The sequence below is a fragment of the Capsicum annuum genome, chromosome 12, assembly GCF_002878395.1.
Source record: "Capsicum annuum cultivar UCD-10X-F1 chromosome 12, UCD10Xv1.1, whole genome shotgun sequence".
NCBI lineage: Eukaryota > Viridiplantae > Streptophyta > Magnoliopsida > Solanales > Solanaceae > Capsicum > Capsicum annuum.
In genome coordinates this window covers 128,720,490-128,745,050 of record NC_061122.1, presented here as the reverse complement: position 1 = coordinate 128,745,050, position 24,561 = coordinate 128,720,490, and the positions used below count along the sequence as shown (strand labels likewise).

Sequence of the window (24,561 nt, the reverse complement as noted above, 5' to 3'; positions counted from 1 at the left end):
AATAATAATAATAATAATAATAATAATAATAATAATAATAATAATAAGTTTTCTACTTATTTTATTATTTTTTCCCTTTTGATATAACCTAACCCAATTCTACTTCATCTTTAATGTATTAATGTGTACTACGTTTTTAGCCAAAGAAACAAATGTGTACTTCTTTTTTGGCTTTTCCTCCTCTTTTTATATATTTAGTACTCCTTAATTATGAATTTCCTATAACTTTTATCACATATTTTAGGATTCCTTAATTTTAAAACTACAATATTGTGTAGGATTGTTTCTATATATTTTAGGGTTCTTAATTTAAAATACTATAAATATAATTAAAGAAAATAGTGAAAAATAATTTTGTCTATTGAAGAGTTTTTTAATGAAGAACAAAAATTTTAAATCACTTTTATAAGAGTCTTCACACTTTTAATATAATAGATTCGAGATTAGAGATACATATACATATTCATGGTATAATATATGATACACCGTAAATATATAAATATGCTTTATATATTTCTTTATATACTTAGTATATTTATATATGTGCGTTTTTGGTATAGATATGGTATAAGCTTTTTATACATAACATATTTTATTTATATATGGTGTAAATATAATACTTTATATATTCATTGGTATTAATATAATATTTTGAGTATAAATATACTAAGTATTATGATATATAGAGGTAACTGTTGTAGTTTATGGTATAACCTTGTTATATTGGATACATTTTTTTAATAAAAAATATAATATCAAGTATTTTTTATATAAATAATTGAATGACTCTAAGAAAAGAATATATAAATCAATGATATAGATAAAAATATTTAGTTTATTTAAGAATATTTTGACCTTTGAATACTAGAGAGAGAAAGATTTGGAAGTAGTTTTACGAATTATCTTTTACATTGGTTTTAATTTGAAATATTAAAAATAGTTCCTTAAATTAAGATGAATTGATGATTAATTATAGCATAAAATTAGGAATTATAATTATCTTTTCTAATTTTTTAAAAAAACTATATATGTAAAAATAAATCACATAAATGTGCACGTTAACTTAGGTTCAACTTTCATCTATACCCTCTGTGTGTGAAATTACAATTGAAAAGTACGAAAGAAATGAAGAAAATACAATAATATCTTCTTTTTGGCCGAAGCGTGGATATCGCGCCCTCTTTAAGGAGATTCAAGTCCACTGCAGAAAATATTTTAACCAGTATAGCAGTAATCTTTCTTGACTTGTTCCCTCCATGATACAACAAGCTTCTCACAAAGAACAACTCAACAACTCTGGACAAGAGTTGAGTTCAAAGCTCCACAAAAAGAATACCTCCCTTCAACTAATAAACTTTTTTTTTAAAACTTTAGTTAACTCTATATTTTTTTTGTTCCATGAAAAATATGTAAGACCAACTCCATAGGTGAGAAAGTATTCCATGCAATGAATAAGAAGAAAGTGGGCAATAAAGTAGATCTGGAGAAATAATGCCTTGAAAGTTACATAAGTTACAAGGCATAATGAGGAAGATAATGGACAAATAAATTCTTAGAGGTTACATGAATTTCAAGAAAAATAGTGGCCAAATTCAACCGCTACTTTTCAAGAGTCAAAACAACTTAAGTAACAACATGCACTGTTGGAACCCTTGGGGGTTGCACCACACAGCGAGGGACCAGGTCCCTCAGAGTTAATCACAGGTAATCAAACAATAGAGTGCAGGAACACTAAAGACAATAACAGAAGAGTAGAAACACAAGATTTTTATGTGAAAACCTAGGAAGGAAAAAACCATGACTTGCCCTCACAAACACCTAAAATCCACTATAACCAACCTCCTAATTACAGTCCAGATTTCAGCCTACCTCTAGGATTCTTTCGCTTGCAATAACTTTACTACAAGCTTATCTTGGCAACTCTACCAAGGACCTCTACACCGATTAACTCTAATCAGCCGCACACTTGGACAACTCTACCTAAGCACTTCAATCAACAAACTGAAACACTACTCTTCTAACATGAGTAGTTCATTTATAAATCACCACTCAAGAATACTCACTCACTATTTAAGCATACTACAATATTAAGAACTTGATAAATGCTTGAGCAGTCTTGAAATAGAGTTTTTCCTGCCTTTCTTCACTCTTTAGATTTGTGTAAAGAAACTTATTTGATGAAGAAGCGTCTCTTTATTTTTATAAATGAGTGATGATTAGGATTGAAATATTATTGGACCAGTTATCCTAATCAGTACAAAATAGCACCTGCTAGTTTGTTACACAAGAGGATAAAACTATGCAGACAATGCGTGCTAGCTGTACTGTTCCTTGCACATCCAGGGACCTGGTCCCTTGCAGTTAGCTGCTCATCATTAAAACTACATTTAGAAATTTCCCCCCTTTTTGATAATGAAAAACCAACCATAATTCTTTGAGAATCAATGGACATCCATCATATTTAATTAGTGTGATTACCACCTAAAGATGAATATTCCCCCTATCATCATGCTTCCCCCATCACCATCATGCAACACAAGGACCTGGTTCCTTGTTGTCATTTGCAACAAATACTGCAATTGCTTCTCCCTGTCATTATACCTTATCATTCACACTTATCACATCACTTCCTTCCCCCATACCAAGGTGATTTTCCTCATTTATCAATATTCAGCACATCATATTCTTTCTTTTATCAATATGCTATTCAAATCTTCAACCCAATTCACCTGGTACCTGGTACCTACTACATGAACTCAGTATTACTCCTTTTGGCATCATTGAAAAGTGAGAATAGTAAACCAATAGTAAATTAAGCACAAATTAGGTAACACATGGCCACTAGGGCAACACTAACATGAAGAACAACTTTGCAAGAAAGATAACAAATATAACACACAAAGAAAAGATTCATTCATATGTAGGAAAAGTATTATTGCAGTGCATAAATTAAATGTTCTTAGGGAAAAAGCCACGGAAATCAGGAAGAATTAACAAGCAAAGGACTACGAATAAGTTTTTGAAGGATTAGAGTTAGGTTGTTGTTGAAATGCCTTATCTCTGTATTTGACCTAAGGACCTCATAAGTTAAGATTGACACCCTCTTTTTCAGTTCAGCATTCTCGGTTCTAAGAATTTTATTGTCACATAGGTTTCCTTTGGAGAGATGCTGAATTGTCTCCTAAAGCTTACTGATTTCTTCATCCTTGGCAGCTAAATTGTCCTTTTGTTCCTTTATTTCCTGGGTAAGATCCCTTTGATAAATGATACCAATTTGACATATTCAATCTTGACCGATTTCTTCATGCCAAGCATTTGAAGCACAGTCCCTTGGGTTTCATTCCTGCAGACAATACCAAATTGGTCAAATACCTTGTTCAACCAATATCTATAAGGCATGCCACAATTTATATTCTTTCTAAGAACTACTTTGTGAATGTGTTCTATTATCAATGCAGGTAGATTACTAAGGCATTTCATTATATACAAATCAGTAGATGAGGCAATGCTTTTCTTTTATGACCTAGGAAGAATCATCTTGTTCACAAAGTCAAAGACCAATTGAAACTCATTCTTAAGTGATTTCCTATTCACTGCAGCCATAAATTTTTCTTTGACCTTGGTTCCATTTGCTAAGAATTCTATTGAAGGCAACTGCTTGGAGACAGTTCTCACCCCATATATAGGAATTTCCAAAATCCTTCCTAGTGTTTCCTCATTTAGTTTTATTTTCTTTCCTAGGACCTGTACAGTCAAATTCATCCTATCTTCTGATAATTCTAAAGTGAAATAGAATTCTCTTAATACTCAATAGTGGGAATAAGTCCTTCCATGAGATACATCCAACCTTTATGTTTAACCAGCTCAACTAATTCCACCATACCAGTTTCTGTTAGCATATTTGAATAAATAATCCTTCTAGTTAGCACCTTTTTATTCTTTAAGAACTTATTTCTAACTTTCTCGGATATAACCTCATTTTTATTCATTCTTTCTTCTAGCATAAGTGATCACATATTCTTTTTCAACTACTTTCTCTTCTTGGGACCAGGTCTCCCAAAAGTTAGATGTTTCTCAGTAAAACTTCCAAACCATTTTTCAAAAAACTTTTGGTATTTTACTAACATCGATTTTCTTGTGATCAACTAAGCTCTTTCCTAGGCTATTTGACAACAAGATGGGATTTTTAGAAATCCAGGTTTTATCCATCACAATATCATTAGAAAAGTTTTGAAGATCCAGGGATAATTATTTATTGACAGGTTGAGAGATAAAGGAGTTAAGCTTTGGAAGAATATATGAGAAGAAGGATGTTTTTGAGGAGGGTTTAGGAAAGGACATTTAACTATGCTAAGCTCAGAAACCTTTGAAGGACATGAAAATGAGAGAGCTGCAACCATCAAGAAAGTTCTTTTCTTAGAAGGGCTATTTGGGATTTAGATTTTCCTTTTTGATAAGAAAAGGAGTAGGTGCAACAAGATTAATAATAAGCACAAGGAAGGGTTTTCTGGGGAAACAAGATATGATCCATTTTAGACTTTTAGGCAACTCACTATCCCTTTTAGACTAGTACAACCTTTTTTTTATACAAGGACAAGGAGGATGGGGATTTATCTTGATAGAACAGACTACGTTTGCACATACATGATACTAACCTGAGAGATGGGGACTAGGACCCTCTCTAATCTAAGTGAATCTTCAACTTTTGTGCTTTTCATATCTGTCCACTGATAATGCTCAACTTATACATCAATTTAAGTGTAAGGCGGTCGTCGTCAATACATTTGCCCAACTCTGGAGTCGGGGTCAAATCCACAAGGAACAATGTGAGTAGTGATCAAATTAAATTAAAATGATAGTTATAATTTAAATTCAACCAAATGGTACAAAAAGATAAAATAGGGGAGGTGAATTCCTACACTAATATTTCTTTTTGAATTTTTCTAGTATAAATTCGAGGCTACGAATAATTAGAGTTTTAACAGTTATGCATGGATCTTGGAATTATTCATTACTAAGGGAGTGATATGTGGGAGTTAGTCATCAACATCGATTTAGTAAGTCAAATATGGGTAGGATTGGTTATAGATTTTGATGTTAGTCTTTCAACAAAACACCAAACTTTCACCCATTGATCCTTTCGAATATCTAATGGGTGTATTCAACATTTAGTAACCACAACCTCAATCAAGGCATCCCTATTTCTAGGATAACACCCATGGCATAGTTAACCTTGCATTCACCCTTATGTCTAAGATAGTGAAAATTTAGCAAACTACATGCATAATTGTCTATCATTGCTTTGGTCCCCATGTCCCTCTTTTGAGAATGTTATGAATTCTTAAAGTTCACCCAAAAACCTTCTTTTTAAGATGGTATTGAACTTTCTAGAGCTTAGATCTTTCACTCATCAAACCTATGTGGGTATTTGGAGCTTTCACCCATCAAATCCTAACCAAAATAGCATAGCAATAATAGAACCCATAAACATGACCCCAAGAGGGAAATTTAGCTACACATAAGATAAATAAGTATAGATATACCCATAATATCCATTGAATCAAGGTTGTAGAAGATCTAAGCGAATGTTACTTCAAACTTGACCCTCCCACAATATCAACAATGGAAGTGAGCAAATTTTTCACTTATAAAGTCTCCAATGTATTCTTCACTCAAAATTTATACAATATTTTCTTCTCAAAAAATGGAGGCTACAAAGTCTCAAACTAAAAACCTAGAAAAATTAGGGAATAAGGGATATGATGGAATGAATGATATATGAAATTGGGGTTGCAGTCTTTTTATTCAAATTTGGATCAGCACATGCAATTACAGTTTTGCCCTTGGGATGAACATTGCCACCAAGACGCGATTGCACAGGTCTGGCTGCGACCGTGGCTATGCGATCTCGATTAACTTTTGCGATCACGGTTGATTGACCATCTTGACTGACCGTGACCGTGATCACTGGACCGCGACCTCGGTAACTAAGGCTCTTCCATTGTAGGTCTTCAGCTGCACTTTTTCTACTCCTTTTTGATCATTTCAAGATCTGCTCCACTTTTTTTTATCTTTTCAACTCTTATACATAAAAAGAGTGGATATTAGTGCATTTAATCACAATCATGTCTCTTTTGATCATTCAAAGCAAAGTAATGTGCACTAATAATGAGTGTGAGTGAGTAGTAAAATCACCACTCATCAACACTCCCAACTCAAAGCATTTGCTTGTCCTCAAGAAACGCTACCTTACACCAAGAGACTCAAATGTTTATGCCTAAATTTTATGCCTTAAAGGTCATAACAACTTCAGGTTGGGTCGCAACCATAAGTAGCTCATTGCATATGTGCTAGACTAATTTCACAACACCCCTCCTTATAAAATGCAATACTCAAAGGATGCATAAGATTTTAAAGAATAATTAAGCAACAAAGACCAATACTATAGAAGTGGATCAACTTTTTATTAAAACTAAACCATACTCCACTTGCCTCATTATTCGGGAGGTGACAAAAATCACTCACCTCAACTTGTTTGCATGCCCATATCACAAGAAAGAAAAGTTCCACACACCAAACTATCAAACATGTAATAAGGAATTTTAAGTGCAAAATTCTCCCCTCACAAAAGAAATCTCAATGCAACAAGTGGCATGCCATAGGTTTGCCCCTATATTAAATCTCCACTACAAATAAAGTAAATAGTCAGAGATCTCAAAGGACTTTCTAAGATTGTAATGTAGATTCGAGTTAGGGTAAGATATCATTTAGGAACACCCTACCTTGAGCATCTACTTCACTCTTTACGATGCTTCTCTTTCAACTAAGGACCACTCTTCTGTATTTTCTTTCTTTCTTTATGCTTATCTTTTTCTTCCTTTGTTCACCACTTTTTCTCTTACTTTCATTCCTTGCATTTTTGTATAAGTCATCCTTTTGCTGGGTCCTTTCATTTTTCTAATCATTTGTTTTTAACACTTAGGCACATTTTGCATTTTTACTAATACCTCATGGTCCCAAAATTACTTCTGTCGATTTTTACCACCCCTAACTTAGGATTTTAGCATCAAGTTGTATTTTCAAGTTCAAGGGGGTATTCAAAAGAGGGATAAAAAGAAAGGTTCACGGCTTGTAATAATTTTGACAAAGAAAGGTTTAAAGGATCAAAGCGGGGTACTAGGGGTTATAATTATACACGGGCAGGCTTTTTAGGATAGAGTGAGTTTTAAAAACACACGGATGGCCTAAGATCATTCCTCCAACCAAATACAATCAAAATTAGTTTTAAAGACTAATGGGGCAGGTTCTAAATAACACAAGTATACAAGAGACGAATGCAATATTCTCACCACACATGGCATGCAAAACTCATTAGGAGAGCTCAAATGTCCCTCCCGATGGAAGAAATCATGGAGTATTTATCACTATTACCAAGTCAAACTTTATGGAGCCATAGAAAGAGGACAGGATTTGTTACAACATTGCTCACGTCCATGCCCTTGATTTTTCAAAAATTTTGGACAAAGGGGTTTCTTGATTTGCAATAGCACCATGCAAATTATTGCTAACTTATGGCTACAACCAAAGCCTTAGTCTCACATCTTGGCTCAAAACGGGCAAACTAACCATATGGCTACTCAGACTTCACCATAGGTGTAAATAAAATAATCTCAATTTTACAAAACAAAATGCTACAGATACTCAGACTTCCCTTGCATTTTTCGATATTTATGCTACTCAGAATTCCCCTGAATTTTTGCCTCAAACCCAAATACAGCACTTTACCCTTAAGACTGTAATCGCTCAATCTGTCATCAAGCAAAGATAGTCATGCATCAACAAGATCAAAATAAAAGTAAATCAATATAATACTAAAAATAAGATAAAATCATGATAATCCATAAAATGAAATAATATCCAAAACATCATCCCAAAATAATAACATAAAAAAACTATTCTCTAGCATTAGGTCATCAAAACACCATGATTCCAGGGGCAACCCCCAACCAGATAAAATGTAGTGTCCCCACTGCATGCATACTAAAGCAAGAGTAAGAAGTGTCTTCGTAAATTTTCCTCAAGAGCTACTCTCTCTATCTGACTCTATGCTGGCACCACTAATCTCGTCAACCGACCAATTAGCAGGGGACTCATCTTTACTATCTAGCTTTGAAGAAGACAATTTCTCATTTGGTTTAAGAACCTTAAAGGTGCCTTTTACTCCTTTCCACAGATTCTTGAAGAAATTGTCTCTCTTCTTCTCTCTTCGTACAATCATCTCATGTGATTGCTTAAGTACCTGTGTGCTCCTGCTAAGGCTGAGTACACTCTCTCTAGGCTAGCGATGGTGGTTCCTTATTTTTGATGCTCTTTAATGTACTTCTCATAGTCAGATTGTATTACATATAAATGACGAGCTGTAGAGGGCTCTCTCGGACCCTGAGGTAATTTGGACACTAACTCTCTGACCACCCTTATTTGATCTGAAAGATCATCGAGGGGATTTGCTGGCGAGGGTCCGTATGCTGCTGGGTCCTGCTGGGTTGCTTTGTCAGAATCTATTTTTCTTTTCTTGATCTGTCCTTGGGCACCCTCATCTATGAATTTGAGTGGAAAGATGATGAAGCCCGGGTGTACCCAAGTATCTACAGCATACTCCTCTACTTCTGCTCTCTTATAAAGTTTAGTGATAAGGGAAGAAAAAAATAGGTGCGTACCTCTATGGATCTGGTGAAAGCTTCATTTTGATAAGATTATCTCTCCTACATTAAGAGACATGCCAAACAAGATGCCAGCCATAATTTGAGCTCTCAAGTCTGTGATGATGGTCATATGGATGCAAGGTGATACTCGGCTGCATACGATGTTTAACCAAAGTCTGCCGTCTACTTTGAAATCCTTCATTAAAATGCTTTTCTTGGTGATGGACCAAGGAACTTCTTTACCAGGGCATAAAATGTTGGCCATCCAGGACCCAGGCTCACATACCCTTACGTGAAACTGCTTCATGTAGATATTTGGGAGCCTATACACCGTATTCACCTGCTCCACTATGAAGTTTACCTGTTTACCTCGAATTGTCACCATGGGGTTTGTGATAGATACTATGCTGAGGTTTGTGTAGAACTCACGCACCCACATCTTGTTGGCCTCGCAGGGTTTTGGGGCAAAGCATATCTACCCGATCATAGTGAGTCTGGAGTGGCATTCTAGGAGCTCATCTTCTACCTTGTCCAGGCTAATGCCCCTCTCAAAGAGTAGCTTAGTCCTGTGGAAGTCATCATAAAAGAGTTGGCGACATTGTGCAGTCATGAATCTGGTGTTGTTAAAATCTTCCATCTTTGAGGATGATGATCTATGAGCAATGTAACTCAGACCAATATTAGTTTTCTCATACTAAACACATGCTAGATCAAACCAATAAGCTCATGTGGTAGTGCCATGAGGATTTTGGGGGCAGCAAAGGAATATGCAGAATGTTCAAAGTAGGCCATAACCTACGCTTAGGTATGACAATTATGGAGTGCTAACCGCGATCGCGGTTAAGCAATCACTGTCACCGGGTCCACGATCACTGTACCTAAGACCAGGTTTGACAGATTCTGTGCCATATCTCAAAAAAGGTTTCACCCTAAAATTTTGCTTCGAGAAAGCATGATGACCCTATAAATAGTGAATTATAAGACTAGAGTATGTGATCCTAGCCCTGAACTTATATAATTTAAACATGGAATTTGTAGAGGATTTTAATCTCACACATGGTGCGCACTTCCACTTATGTGGTTTAAGACTTAATTCCTGGGTACTCAAGACTTCCCCACATGGCGTGTACACTATTTATAGCAACGAACCACATAGAAATAAAAATTTAGCATGAATGTGATAACACAAACATCAGTTCAGGGTCTATATACATATTACAAGATCAAATCATGCATTTTCATTCAAATCAAAGGAGTTTAGAAAACTTACCATGTTAGTAGATACTATTGGAATAAGATGATCCTTGGTTATGCATTGTAGTGACAAAAGATAAAGAAAATTTTGAGAAAGAGTAAAAAAAGGGCGGGCGAAAAGTGAGCAGTTGGATGATCATTTAAATTGATTCAATCGTGATTGTAGTCTTACTCACGCGACTACGATCACACAGTCACTGCAATCGCATTGACATGGGCCTCGATCGCAGCAACTGAGACTAGAAATCTAATCCCTTGCCTTTCCTATTCAGTCCAAAATGCCAAATTCATACTTTTCTTCTTCAAATTTGATCAAAATTTTGATGAGCACCATTGTCTCAAGGCTTATGCATGCATAAACAAAACAAAACAAAAATTTATTCTACCATGCATAATTAAAAGGATATGTACCATTTTTCTTGGCATAATGGGTTGCCTCCCATCGAGCGCTTAGTTTAAAGTCTTAGCAAGATGCCCCTTCCATTTTCTTTTGTGCTTCCACTTAGAAGATTTGAATTTCCATCCCAACTTTTGCTCAATACGTAATGAACGGCAGAGGGACAAAAGATTCAGATCTTTCAAGAAGAGGCTTGGAAGAGGTGAGGTAATGGCAAGCAAGTTTTGGTCTTGCCATTTTGAAGATTTAAACCTTTTACCTATCTTCACATCGAACTTTTATTTTAGCTTCTTAGGTAAAAGTGAGCACATCAATAGGCCATTCCTTGGACCTTGGAAATTGAGCATCTTGTCCTTTGATGGGTGGGGTTCCATGTTCTCCCGTGGAATGTCAAACTCCAAAATACAAAAGTCGGACTCCGCCTCCCTAAAATTCTCCATTTGTTCAAAGGGATGGATCTTCATCACATCCTATAAACATAAGGTTAAAAAGTGGGTTGAGTGCGGTCCAACACTTAATTTTGAGTTAACCTTCTCCAGAGCATCTCCTCCCCAAAATGAACTAGAGTCATTATAAGAGATTTGCATTGATTCTTCTTTTGGCTCTAGTACTATTTCCTTAATTTGGGCGTCTTCTCCCTCATATGAGTTGGATGGTTGGGAATCCATTGAGGAGTCTTCACTACTAATTTCTTCATCATAACTTGGTGTCTCTTTTTGATGACACTCTTCTTGAGTAGTGGGAAAGGTAGTGATAGTTTCAAGCTTTTCTTCTTTGCCCAATAGCTCTTTCTTGACACTTGTCCATTCTTTGTACAGGTATTCCACATTCTCCCCCATTGCATCTACCCGATCCAATATGGCTAGTAACCTTGGGTCACAACTACTGGACTCGATGCATTGTTCTTTTGGTTTCTTATTATATGACCTAATAAAATCATAGGAAGAACTAGCAATTCGATTAGTATAATAGGGGAGGGGTGTTTGGACACTCATCCTAATGTTCTTGTAGACGGCACACATAGGACAACCATACTCCCAATCAGATTGAGATGGTAAAATCTCTCCCCGAGGAGCATACTCGCAATCTCTCCTGAAGTGTGGTTTGTAACAATACAAACATGGAGGGTCACGATATGACTTCCAATCATTTAATTCATATTTGTTAGATGATGCCATCAAGAAAAGTAAAATTAAAATAAAATCTGCCTACAAAGAAAAATCACAAACAAATATTTACAAGCTTGAATTCAAGAAAGTAACTAAGATTTTAGACTAACTTAATATGCTAAATTATTCCTCAGCTCCGGCATCATTTTTGATAATGCTCAACTTACACGTCAATTTAAGTGCAAGGCGATCGTCGTCAATATATTTACCCAACTTTGAGTCGGGGTTGAATTCACGAGGAACAATGTGAGTGGCGAACAAATTAATTTGAAATGATAGTTACAAGTTAAATTCAACCAAATGGTACAAAAAGATAAAACGGGAGAGGTGAATTCCTACACTAATGTTTCTTTTTGGGATTTTCTAGTATAAATTTGGGGCTACGAATAATTATAGTTTTAACAATTATGCACGGATCTTGGGATTATGCATTACTAAGGAAGTGACATGTGGGAGTTAGTCATCATCATTGATTTAGTAAGCCAAATATGGGTAGGTTTGGCTATAGATTTTGATGCTAGTCTTTCAACAAAACACAAAACTTTCACCCATTGATCCTTTCGAATACCTAATGGGTGTGTTCAACATTTAGCAACCACAACCTCAATCAAGGCATCCTTATTTCTAGGATGACACCCATGGCATAGTTAACCTTATATTTATCCTTATGTCTAAGATAGTGTAAATTTAGCAAACTACACACATAATTGTCTATCATTACTTTGGTCCCCATATCCCTCTTTTGAGGATGATATGGATCCTTTAAGTTTACGCAAAACCCTTCTTTCGAAGATAGCATTAGACTTTTTAGAGCTTGGAGCTTTCACTCATCAGACCATGTGGATATTTGGAGCTCACCCAACAAATCACATCCAAAATAAAATAGCAGTAATAGAACCCATAAACATAAACTACCAAATAAATTCTAACAATAACAACCCACACACACTTTAACCCATATTCACACATAACCCCAAGAGGGAGATTTAGCTACACATAAGATAATAAGCATTGATAGACCCATAATCTCTATTGAATCAAGGTTGTAGAAGATCTAAGCGAATGTTACTTCAAACTTGACCCTCCCACAATATCAACAATAGAAGTGAGCAAATCTTCTACTTAAAAAGTCTCCAATGTATTCTTCACCCAAAATTTATACAATATTTTTTCCTCCAAAAATAGAGACTACAAAGTCTTAAGCTAAAAACCTAGAAAAGTTAGGAAAGAAGGGATCTGATGGAATAAATGATACATGGAATTGGGGTTGGAGTCTTTTTGTTCAAATTTGGATTAGCACGTGCAATTACAGTTTTGCCCTTGGGCTAAACATTGCCGCTAAGCCACGATTGCGCAGGTTTGGCTGCAACAGCGGCTACGCGACCACGATTAACTTTTGCAATCGCGATTGATTGACCGTCTTAACTGACCACGACCGCGGTAACTGAGGCTCTTCTACTATAGGTCTTCAACTATACTTTTTCTACTCCTTTTTTATTATATCAAGATCCGCTTCACTTTTCTTTGTCTTTTCAACTCTTATACATGCAAAGAGTGGATATTAGTGCATTTAATCACAATCATGTCTCATTTAATCATTCAAAATAAGGTAATATACCCTAATAATGAGTGCGAGTGAGTGGTAAAATCACCACTCATCATCCACCTCCAAAGTTGCTCTCACGAGTGTATACCTGCAAGGGTATGGTACTGAGTTAGATCAACATGTACCTAATTTACCAAAGATACTTACTTCCTGAACATAGCCAAATTTTGTAAGGGAAGCTGATTCATCCATTATGTCAGGTTGATTTGATCAATTCCAGCTACAGGTTGTTTGATTCATTACACTGTATCATATCGCAATTTATTTTGGAAATAGGTCTGAGGAGCATATCTTAGACATTGCATCCTTTTGAATTTTCAAGGTTCCTTTTGCATTACTGTAGACTAGCCAATATTTTTCATAATCTTTTACACCTTTGTGAGCTTATTTTTGGAATAGGAATGCTGAAAGGAACATGAAGTTTTTGACTTAGACTCTTGTTTGCATTCCTGCCATCAAATTTGAATATCCAGGGGATGAGAAGATATGTGCTTCCAGATTGATTTTCTGAGATGACTTCTACTGGGTACAGGTCCATGTGAATTCTAACTAGATATTTCTTTGAAGTCCTTCTGCATTATTAGGTTCTTTACCATTTCTATCAACTGGATGCAATTTTTTACCCTTTTTACCTATCCGCATAAGACACTTTCACCTTGAAGTTTCTTAGGAAAGAAAATACAATTAGACCTTCTATTCATATCCTTAAGCAATTACATATCAAGAAGATTGTTTTGACTGCATACCCTTTCTCTCTCATGTATTTAATATCATTTGTCACACTTCAGAACCCATTTAAGTTTGAGTTCCCAGTAGAAAGACAGAGGTGTGATTAAATCCTTCTTTTTCCATTTAGGTAATGACAACTTTTTTATGATTTTCAAAGGTCTTAAACCATTAGGAATGATACTCTCCTACTAGATATATCTATCATTGATCATTCTTGCTCTGAGACAGCTTTGACAATCTTTTTTGATGTGTCGATCTCTTCCATAGTGAGTATATGGAAGCTTGTGTACTTTGTTCTTAGTATTTTGAGTATCCTTTCCATGAGAATCGGTTGATTGAGTTTTGTACTAATACCCTAAACCTTTACAATCATTACCTCCTTTATTAGTCAAGTTAGAAAGGATTTAAGAGGATATCGTCCATTGTAGGAATTTTTTAAGTTCTTTCCTCAAATGGACCAGGTCCTTTTCTAACTACTCATTCTTCTAGAGCACAGTCATGAGATGGTTTTGAAAATTCTTTAGCTTTTCTTCAAGATCAATTTGAACTTGTGAGGCATCTTTCTTACCTTTGCTATCAAAATCATCTACTTTCTTCAGATGGCTTTCTAAACTTAGATTGTTAGATTTTAACTTAGCACACTGTTTTTCTATTTTAGAAATTTGGAGAGTTAGGGAAATTAATTCAAGCTCCAGATTCTCTATTTTTCTTCTAGATCATTTTTCTCAATAGTCAATTGCACACTATATTAATCAATACATTTGCTAGCTTCTTTATCTTCCTCTCAGAGCAATTTTCAAGATTTTTCTTAATTTCAGAGATAGTTACCTCATTTTCTTCTTCATTTTCAGTGTCTTCTATGAAGGCAAACAAGAAATCAAAGGTCACTTTCTCATCTTCCACAGAAAGTATGGAGATATCTGCAGACTTCTCAATTTCATCAGATTCACTAGAGCAGTCACCTCAACCAGCTAAGGCTTACTTAACTGCAAAGTCAGTTGTAGCCTGTCTTCTTGATTTTACAGAGACTTGGTCCCTATCTCTTCCTTTGTCACCTCCAGTATTGTGATAATACTGATGGTCTATTTTGTGCACTAGACAATCTTTAATAAAGTGTTCAGGACTTCCACATCTGTGATAAACTTTCGTAGTGTCTCTTTTTCTGATGCTGCTTCCACTTGTTTGGAACTGACCACTTTTTTTCATAGCTTTAATAATTCTTTTTGTCAAGTAGGCAACATCAGTATTATCTTTATTTGGCCCTGATCTTGAAGCTTTTAAAGCCAAAGATTTTTCCTTTTTTTCTTCCTTATTCTCTTGTTCTTGCTGCTTCTTGAGTCATGTGTTTTAAAATCTCCAATCAGCTCATCCATGGTGAGGGTCCTTAGGTTCCTTGCCTCAGTAATAACATCTACTTTGCTTTTTCAGGATTTTGGAAGAACCTTAAGAATCTTCCTAACTTGCTTATTTAATGGAATCACTTATCCTAAGTAGTGTAGCTTATTTATGATGAAAGTGAATCTTGTATGCATTTTCTATATTATTTCTCCTTCTTTCATAGTGAAGGTTTCATACTGGGTAATTAGCATGTTAACTTTGGAGTCCTTCAAATCTGTAGTTTCCTCATGAGATGTTTTCAAGCAGTCGTAGATTTCCTTAGCTTTTTCACATGCTGAAATCTTATTGTATTCATCAGGACCTATACTATAAACTAGCAAGTTTTTGGCCTTGTAATTCTTCTCAACGTTCTTCATGTCTTCATTGTTATACTCTCTCCTACTTTTAATAATCATTCTTGTAACATCTCCTTCTTTAACTTCTCTTATAGGTACATGAGGACCATCAAGAATAATGTCCATTAGCTCACTATCCTCAGCCATAATGAAGTCAAACATCCTTGTTTTCCACCACGTACTGTTTATTGAATCAAGTCAAACATCCTTATTTTCCATCACGTACTGTCCATTGAATCTATATGGTCTGGTGGTTGATTGCCCATCTTCCAGCACTACAAAAAAAATTAATTGCGGGAGTTTATTTGTGAGGTTATTTTAATTCTTGTAAAATTATATTAAATACGGAGGTCCACTAAACGTCGCTAAAATTTATAAATTTGTAGGGGTTAACCCCCGCTATACATCAAAGAATATAGCGCCAAATCAATTTCACGTTCCTGTTTTTTGTTTAATTGGCCAAAACTCATTTTTTATTTTCATTTTTTTCTTTATCTAATTCCCCCCTCCCCCAAATCCCTCTGATTCTCCCCCAAAACTCACATTTCCACCCCAAATGTGATCGATTTCAGCACCTCTTTGATCGATTTCATTCCCCAAATGAGTTTCTAGTACTGATTTTGATTTCTTCACTGAAATAGCTATCAATTTTATCTTATAATTGAAACAAAATCAACTCTGATCGATGTCATTCCCAAAATGGGTTTCTAGTACTGATTTTGATTTCTTATTTGAAATATCTACCGATTTTGTCTTGCAAGTGAAACAAAATCAACCCTCTGATCGATTTCATTCCCCAAATGGGTTTCTAGTACTGATTTTGATTTTTTCTTTGAAATATCTACCGATTTTATCTTGCATGTGGATCTTAAGCTTAATTTTTGACTGATTTTGGTGTGGAATGCAGAAACAAGGACGGTTTTTCATCCCGTCAAGTTTTAAGTTGCCTATCTCAGGTAAAAAGTTCACGTATTTCTTCATAAAGAGTTATCTTCACACACCCATGTCTTTGCTTGGTTCTGTTTTCTTTTACTTAGTTAAGCTTGTTTGGTTGAGAACTTTATATTTTTATTTTGGTTGTTATAGAAATAGGATATTATAGTTTGGGGTTGAACTGTTAGCAGAGGATTGTCATTAGCTAGATTATGTCAAATTGGTCAAAGCATTCTATGTTTATCATAATGTCAGTTTGATAACAGTCCCAAATGCAAAAACTCGTGGAGAATGGGCTGGTGTAAATTTTTTGTGGTTGTTACTTGCTACTTTGTAGTTCTATGGGTCTCTAAGTTTTACTGTCTACCACTATTACCTTCTGGTTTGACATGAGATGGAATGTGTTTTGCTATGAAAGTCCCTCACCAATAAGCCTACTGATTGTCTAGTGGTACGGGCACAACACATAATGTTGTGTATGTTAGGAGTATGCCTTGTTGAGAAAGAGTAGAGAGGCAGACCCATTAATCACTGAGTTTTGAATTGTGTGCTATTAGTCCGGGGATTTCTTAGTTACTAAAAAAATGGACTAGCTTTCCGTGGAATGTTTACTGTTAATATTTGAAGTTGAATAATTTTATAGAAAAAAAATGTGATCTATCAGGCATTTATCCATTTTGGCCAACACCAGCAAGTTTTAGTAGTTCCCGTCATTAACTAAAATGGCTACTGGCAAGTATTGTAGCTGGCCGTGTTATGAGTAGTATTGATGCTCTTTTTCTCTCTTGTATTTCTGAAGAACTGCTTGTGCTTCATCAATTAAGTTAATTATATGGCAGAGGGATCCCCCTTACATTATGCAAATATCAATTGTTCATCCGCCATAACTCAATGAAAGATTGAAAGTAGAGATAAACTTTAATCTTCTTGAGGGTAGGATTCTTGAGGGTTGTCTTTTTCTCTTCTAAAGCACTTTAGATGAAACTCTCAGTTTAGCTTTTGGTTTGAAGTCGAGGAGCAACATATTCTTTCTCAATAACATGTTTTTCAGTAGCTGTAGTTTCTGCTAATCATGGAACAAAAGAGGTTTACACATAAGAAATGTTGAAGAAGGACCCAACTACCAATGATAAATTGACAAAGGCAATCAGAGATGAACCTGTTCCCATTGCTGCGACACACAATGAAATTCATCTAGAGAGAGTACCTAAAGATGTATTGATAGTTCACACATACTTTACGCTGAAATTTCTCTGTCTTTTTTGAGAAAGTCCACCTCTTAAATAGAAAGCCAAAGAGGCTAAATAGATAATTAATGCCTAAACGTTATTTTATGATTGTTACACATTTGGCCAATACAATCACATAGACACAGTTATGGAAAGAACACATGGTCAACTGGAGGTCCTAATGACTAATCTGTCTAGTGTCTTGATCACTTAGATTTTTCTTGAGTTGGATGGCTAAAATTTACGGTGCTTTGCCGATATAGCATGAATTCCAGAGGTAGTTTACACTCATCTTGACTTTAGGGAAAAGACAAGGGAAAGAGCAGGGAGTAAATTATCCGATATGCACAGAGTCTTATCTAGCAACTTGTGATTAACCTAGGTATATTGATGTTGTTAAGTTTATTGGGTATAAACAAGCGTACCGATCAGGGATGTACTTACGGTAACCCCAAACAGAATGACCACCCATTGAAAACCCTATAACATAAAGTTTAGGGCCTAATGACACTTCTATCAACAAACTTGTGCTTTCTACAAAATGGTTTCAACTAACCATGTACAACTTTTTCTTCCTAGGGTATCATAGGCTACTTTTATTACTTGTACCTCTAGTAACCTGCAAGGGAAGTGAAAAACAAAGTAGAAAAAAGAGACCATTCAAGAGCGGGTCATACTCTAAATAAGAATATCGTCCAATTGTATATGTTGAACCATATGATCACGTCGTTCAAATGTTTTAAGTATTTAGAGAGGACACATATATTTATTTTTTTATGTACGAAACACACCCCTCACGAGTTAACTAGATTCTTTTTCATGGGTCAAGCATGCGAAAACATCTTTTCAATCAAGTATGCTAGTTAGACTTGAATGTAGTACCTCTGCCCACTTTGATACCACATTGAACTAGATGGTCGCCTTATCTAAAAGTTTAAGTTGTTATAGAGGTACACTTTTGTACTTAATTATGTCTTCTATGTGTTAGTTGTTTGCTTGGATCAGGAGAATATTATTTTTTTTTGTTGAACTATTCGTAAGTGGTGAACCTTGCATCTGATTTACAAGTTGAGTTTACAAGCGTGTGACATAGCCTAAAGCATTTGTGGCAAAAGTTCTTTCATAGTCATGTCGGCAATTTTCCTTATACGTCCTCAACAAACTAGGACTTGCAGAGTAATTCCTAAAATGTTCTTGTTGACTTCACCTTGCTTACGACTCATAACAATTCTTAGCTGGCTCGAGACTTTTTAGTTCTGAGGTTTAGATTGCAAACAAAGCCATGTTAGTTTAGTAGTTAAGGAGAAAGTGATCTTTGATAAGAAATTGCAAACTGTGTAGATTTCTACAGATATGCACCTTCCTGGAACTTTATGTTGTTTTATTTATTGTATAATTTCTTATTTGAAAAAGTATCTTGTACTTAAAATGCAATCACGATTAGTTGGAAATATTTTTTTAATTTAACTAAGCTATGTTGTGATTGAATTCAGTTTCTTTTTGAAACTATGAATTGCAGTTGACATATATGTTCTGGGTTCAAGGCTATAAGCTTAGTGAAGCTTTCGACTTACTCATGGTAATTTTTCCCATATTATGGTTATGTAGTTTCACTTTTGGTAAATATTGTTACTGCTCATTGGCTTGCTATTACACCAAGGGTTCTTTGACAATATTTTCCATGAATCATTGTCCTTGAGGAAGAAAACTTTTACTTTTTGGGTTCAGTTGGCAGTAACCAAACTTCTGAAGTTGATATCATCTGTTCAAAATAGAGTAAACCATATTTTTGGGTCTTTTCTCTGAAATTCCTTATGGTGGTGACCCAGGTAAAGAGTTTTGTGGATCGTTGCATCAGTAGCAAACTTTTTAAAGCTGATTATTGCCTGTTAAAGATATAGTAATCCATGTTTTATTGCTTTTTGCAATAAAAATCTCCTCGGAATATTTTATGAAATACAATCACTAAAACTTGGCTGATTCTTTTTTTCTATTCTCCTTCTCCCGGGCCTGATTTTGTGTATGTTGACCATGTCTTTTTTTATCTTCTTGCAGAGCAAATGCTCCTGCTTTCCAAAACTATATGCCATCAAAAGTGCCACAGAAGACATCGTGAGTTCTATTATCATTTTAACAATTTATCATTCCCATAGTTCCCTTGTGGCTTTTGGTGTTGGTGTGGGCATGATAATAATATTGGACTTAAATCACTTGATAAATTGAACTTGAAATCTGAATCATTAGCTAGGATCAATATTACTACTTATAACTGACAACAACATATTACTACTAGGATTTGTGTAGACTTGAGTTTTTTATACTCACTTCCCTGCTAGCTAGATGAACTCTGTGAAATGATTTCAACAGGACGAGTTTTCGGTTTGTGAAACTTACTTGGTTCATAGCTAAGAAATGATCACAAAATATAGGACTTTATGAGGTGTACTTTGTAGAGAAGATCAACAAAAGTGCTTTCCAGTTTAAGAAGCATAATTATTTCATAGTGGTAGCCTTTTTCATTAGAATAAACCTGCAATACAACCCATCTAAAGAAGAAAAAAAGTTGCTAAAATTTTGTAGATATTTTCTTCTTTTGGTCACTTGCCCAACAATCTAAAGTGTAAAATATAACATTCAGAGATTATTAGTTGGACGGATATCATCTTGAAACACTGCATTCTCTAGGACTCCATGTGCACTTAGCTGAGCACAGAAAACTATGGAAGTGAAGGATCTATGTAGATGTTGTCAACTAGTTAGAATTAAGGGTTAGTCGTTACTAAGATACAAACAGAGTAATAGTAGGTCTAGTGTTTGTTAGGAGTCCATTTTAGCTTGATTAAAGATTCGTATGTTATTATAGGGGTAAGTGCAAAATTTAAAGAACCTCGCTTAATGTTCTCTTTATATTAAAAGCGGTTTATCGATTGGTTTTTATACTTTGCATTTTTATGTAGCCAAGTGATGCAGCTAGTGGACCCATTTCGCCCATGGATGCAAGGAGATCACACGATGATAATGATCCTAATGACATTCTTTGATTTCGCTGCATTTGTCTTGGATATTCAATTATGATGATGTAATTGTGTGGTTGTAGTGGATCTTAGAATATTGAAGCTTTTGTGTTTAAATTCAATGTTGAAAATTTGTAGTTTGAAGATGTTAATGTTGAAATTTAATTTTGAAGTGTAACTTTCAATGTATTTTTGATATACTTGTCAATTATAATGTTTAATTACTCATGTTGTATTTAATGATATATGAATTGATCAAATATTGGATTGTAGGTTATGTCTAAAGAAACAATTAAATTTGAGCTAAAATTAGAATCTATAATTAGTTATTGACAATTGATGGGCCTACTAAATTAAAAAAATAAAATAAAAAATTACAGAGATTTTAAATCCCCATAATTTTTAAATAAAAAATTACTGTAAAAATAATTAAATTTAGAGTAACAGGGGTCAACCAAAAATTACGGAGATTTTAAACCCCCGCAACTTTTAAATAAAAATTTATTATAAAAATAATTAAATTTAGAGTAACGGGGGTCAACCGTCGCAAATTAATTATGGGGGTCGGAAAAAAACCGTTGCAACCTGTTTGTGATGGCTCGAATTGTGGGGGTTTTGGGAATAGCTAGAATTACATTTTGCGGGGATTTAAAATCCTCGCAAATCATAAAATTAACCCCCGCAATTTGACCCGTTTTTTATAGTGCAGGTTAGGACCAAGACACTCTAGGTGTGAACCTTTTAGAGTAACCTGACTCTAATACCGATTGTTGGAACCCTTAGGGGTTATACCACACAATGAAAGACCAGGTCGCTCAGAGTCAATCACAGACAATCAAACAATAGAGTGCAGGAAAACTAAACACAATGCAGAAAGAGTAAAAATATAAGATTTTTACGAGAAAATCCAGGAAGGAAAAAATCACGACTTGCCCTTACAAGCATCTCAAATCCACTATAATCAACCTCCTGATTACAGTTCAGATTTCAGCCTATCTCTAGGCTTCTTTCGCTTGTAATAACTCTACTACAAGCTCATCTTGGCAACTTTAACAAGGACCTTTACACTGATTAACTTTAATTAGCCTCACACTTAGGCAACTCTACCTAAGTACTTCACTCAACAAACGGAAACACTACTTTTATAACATGAGTAGTTCATTTACAAATCAGCAGTCAAGAACACTCACTCACTCTTTAAGCGTACTACAATGATAAGAACATGAGCAATGCTTGAGCAGTCTTGAAATGGAGTTTTTGCTTCCTCTCTTCACTCTTGTATTTGAAAAAACCCATTTGATGAAGAAGCGTCTCTTTCCTTTTATAGATGAGTGATGATTAGGACTAAAATATCATTGACTAGCTTTTCTAATCAGTACAAAATAACGCCTGCAAGTTTGTTACATAAGAGGACAAAAATGTGCAGACAACGCGTGCCAGTTATATTGTACCTTGCACATTCAAGGACCTAGTACCTTGCAATTAGCTGCTCATCATCAAAACTACATATAGCAATTTTTTCGATTTCTGATGATGACAAACTAACCATACAACTTTGAGCATCAATGGACATCCACCACATTTAATTAGTGTGATTACCACCTGAAGATGAATGTTCCCCCTATCATCATGCTTCCTCCATCACTATCATGCAGCACAAAGACCTGGTCTTTTGTTGTCATTTGCAGCGAAAACTGCAACTGCTTCCCCCTGTCATTTTGCCTTATTATTCACACTTATCACATCACTTCCTTCACCTACCAAGGTTCTTTTCCTCATTTATCAATATCCAACACATCACTTACTTTCCCCTATCAACATGCTATTCAAATCTGCAACTCAATTCACCTAGTACCTGGTCCCTACTACATGAACTAATGCACGTTCTGCCACTTTAAGGGAAATGAATCAAATGGCAATTTGTAACTTAAATCACTTAAGACCCTTAATGTTACTTGTTGCCAAGAATGAGAAGCAATGACCATTATATTTTTTGATTAAAATAATATAAAGCAAATTAATATTATAAGCTAAATATTAAAATGCTCAGTATCCATCACCCTCCTCCCCTCCCCAATTTTGAATGTGCACAAGTAGGCACTTATACTTGTATAAAGTTGAATAAGTAGACACGTGCATCCTATGTTACATCCTACATGACTAATTCGTGTTCTGCGTGACATCCTACGTGTATTATGTCACATAGAACGTGTGTTTCTCCTTGCTCACTTTTATACAAGTTTAAAGTGTCTACTTATGCACATTCAAAGTTGAAGATCATAGATGCAATATGAGGCCAAATTAAAGGGCATGTTTATGTGTTATGTCTTTTTGTAATATTAAAAAATTACTATTATTTATGTAATTAAATTTTAAGGATGATCTTTTCATGTAATTTTCTTACTAGATTTTATGTTTTGTGCGATGTACGGGTCCAATGCTACTCTTTTTATTCAAGTAATATTTTTATCATACTTGCAAAAAATTAACGATATGTGAATTATGATTTCGTATAGTTTTATTGTTTTATTCATCTTTTACATTATGTCTTAGTTTTTAAATTTATGCTTTAAACTAAGTTACATTTATGTGGCAGTAAATCAACTCATTAAAGGTAAGAACATTTTTGGTTATTTCCTATTATATTTTTATCAAAAAAAGTACCACATTTTTGACACAAACATAACCATTGAAAAATAATTCATGCATCCATTTTTATTTAGTATACTAAAAAAAAATCTAATTTTATTTTTTCAATTTGAAAAATCAAAAATGAATTTATTATTTTGTGTCTATTTTGCTTTTTTGTTAAATATTATTTATTTGCTAATAAATAAATAATTTATAATAATTAATTACGAGTAATATAATAAAATTACAATTGCAACAGTTGAAGTAGACATGTTGATTGTTGATTATGAATTGCCTGTTTAAGCTGCTAAGTCTTACTTATATTATCAGAGAATATGAAACTTCAACATCAAGTCTATGTTGATTAGATGCAGTTTTGGTCCAAAACGCAAGACAGGTAAAATACATAAATGGTCTTAATAGTGGATGATTTTATTGTTTTGTCTCCCATAAGAAAAGTCCTACAAATATAATCTCCCTTTATATATATATATATATATATAGTACAATTATCAATTTGTCCTACTATATCTCAAATATTTCTAAACAACTTCAGAATTATTTATTTTTCAAATTCTATTTTTTCTCTTTTTTATTTTACTTTGATTTTTTTTTTCTAGTTTTTCTCGACCATTACTTTTTTTTTTCTTTTCTCCTCTCAGCTTCTATTTTTTTTATTTTTTCCTCTTTTTTATTTTACTTTAATTTTTTTCTACTTTTTTCTCAACCCTTACTTTTTTTTCTTTTCTCTTCTGAACTTCTATTTTTTTCTCTTTTGATTTTTATTTTCTTTTTTTATCTTTTTTTTATCTTTATTTTTTCTCAACATTACTTTTTTCCTTTTTTCCTCTCGACTTTTTTTTTTTTTGAAAAAAAAAATCTCCTTTTTTCTTTGATTTTTTCTTTTCTTTTCTTTTCTCTTTTATTTTTCTTTTTTAACTTTTCTCAGCCTTTATTTATGTTTTATCTTTTTTGTTCTCAACCTTTATTTTTTTTATCCTCTCAACTTCTATATGTTCTTTTTTTAATTATTTTTTATTTTATTTTTTAAAATATCTTTCTTTATTTTATCTTTTCTTGCAATTTTCTTTTCTTCTATTCCTTCCAACAATAAGTTATGCCGCATGGGCAATAGTTGAAACTACCATATTGTATCTTGATTTA

At 34.3% G+C, this 24,561-nt stretch overlaps 1 protein-coding gene across 7 annotated transcripts; it reads left to right on the top strand.

The window, feature by feature from the left end:
• Nucleotides 1–15,719: 15,719 nt before the first annotated feature.
• Nucleotides 15,720–20,988, top strand: LOC107849123. Of its 7 annotated transcripts, none has more exons than XM_047400394.1 (5): nucleotides 15,720–15,902; nucleotides 16,498–16,546; nucleotides 19,272–19,331; nucleotides 19,808–19,864; nucleotides 20,715–20,988. In XM_047400394.1, the coding sequence occupies exons 1-5, from the start codon at nucleotides 15,739–15,741 to the stop codon at nucleotides 20,715–20,717; spliced, it is 333 nt and encodes a 110-aa protein (XP_047256350.1). In that variant the 5' UTR covers nucleotides 15,720–15,738; the 3' UTR covers nucleotides 20,718–20,988. The 7 variants fall into 7 exon arrangements, 4 of the variants coding, with proteins under 4 accessions (XP_047256350.1, XP_016549258.2, XP_047256348.1 ...); XM_016693772.2 differs by having other exon boundaries at nucleotides 20,710–20,988; XR_007047921.1 differs by lacking the exon at nucleotides 15,720–15,902 and adding an exon at nucleotides 15,997–16,201 and having other exon boundaries at nucleotides 20,710–20,988.
• The last annotated feature ends 3,573 nt before the right edge of the window (nucleotides 20,989–24,561 follow it).

Bases quoted from the DNA above. Each gene is read 5' to 3' on its own strand.
- LOC107849123 (XM_016693772.2), top strand. From the start codon at position 15,739: ATGAAGTCAAACATCCTTGTTTTCCACCACGTACTGTTTATTGAATCA. The intron at 15,903-16,497 runs GTTATTTTAATT...TGTGGAATGCAG, and splicing joins TGCGGGAGTTTATTTGTGAG to AAACAAGGACGGTTTTTCAT. The intron at 19,865-20,709 runs GTGAGTTCTATT...ATTTTTATGTAG, and splicing joins AAAGTGCCACAGAAGACATC to CCAAGTGATGCAGCTAGTGG.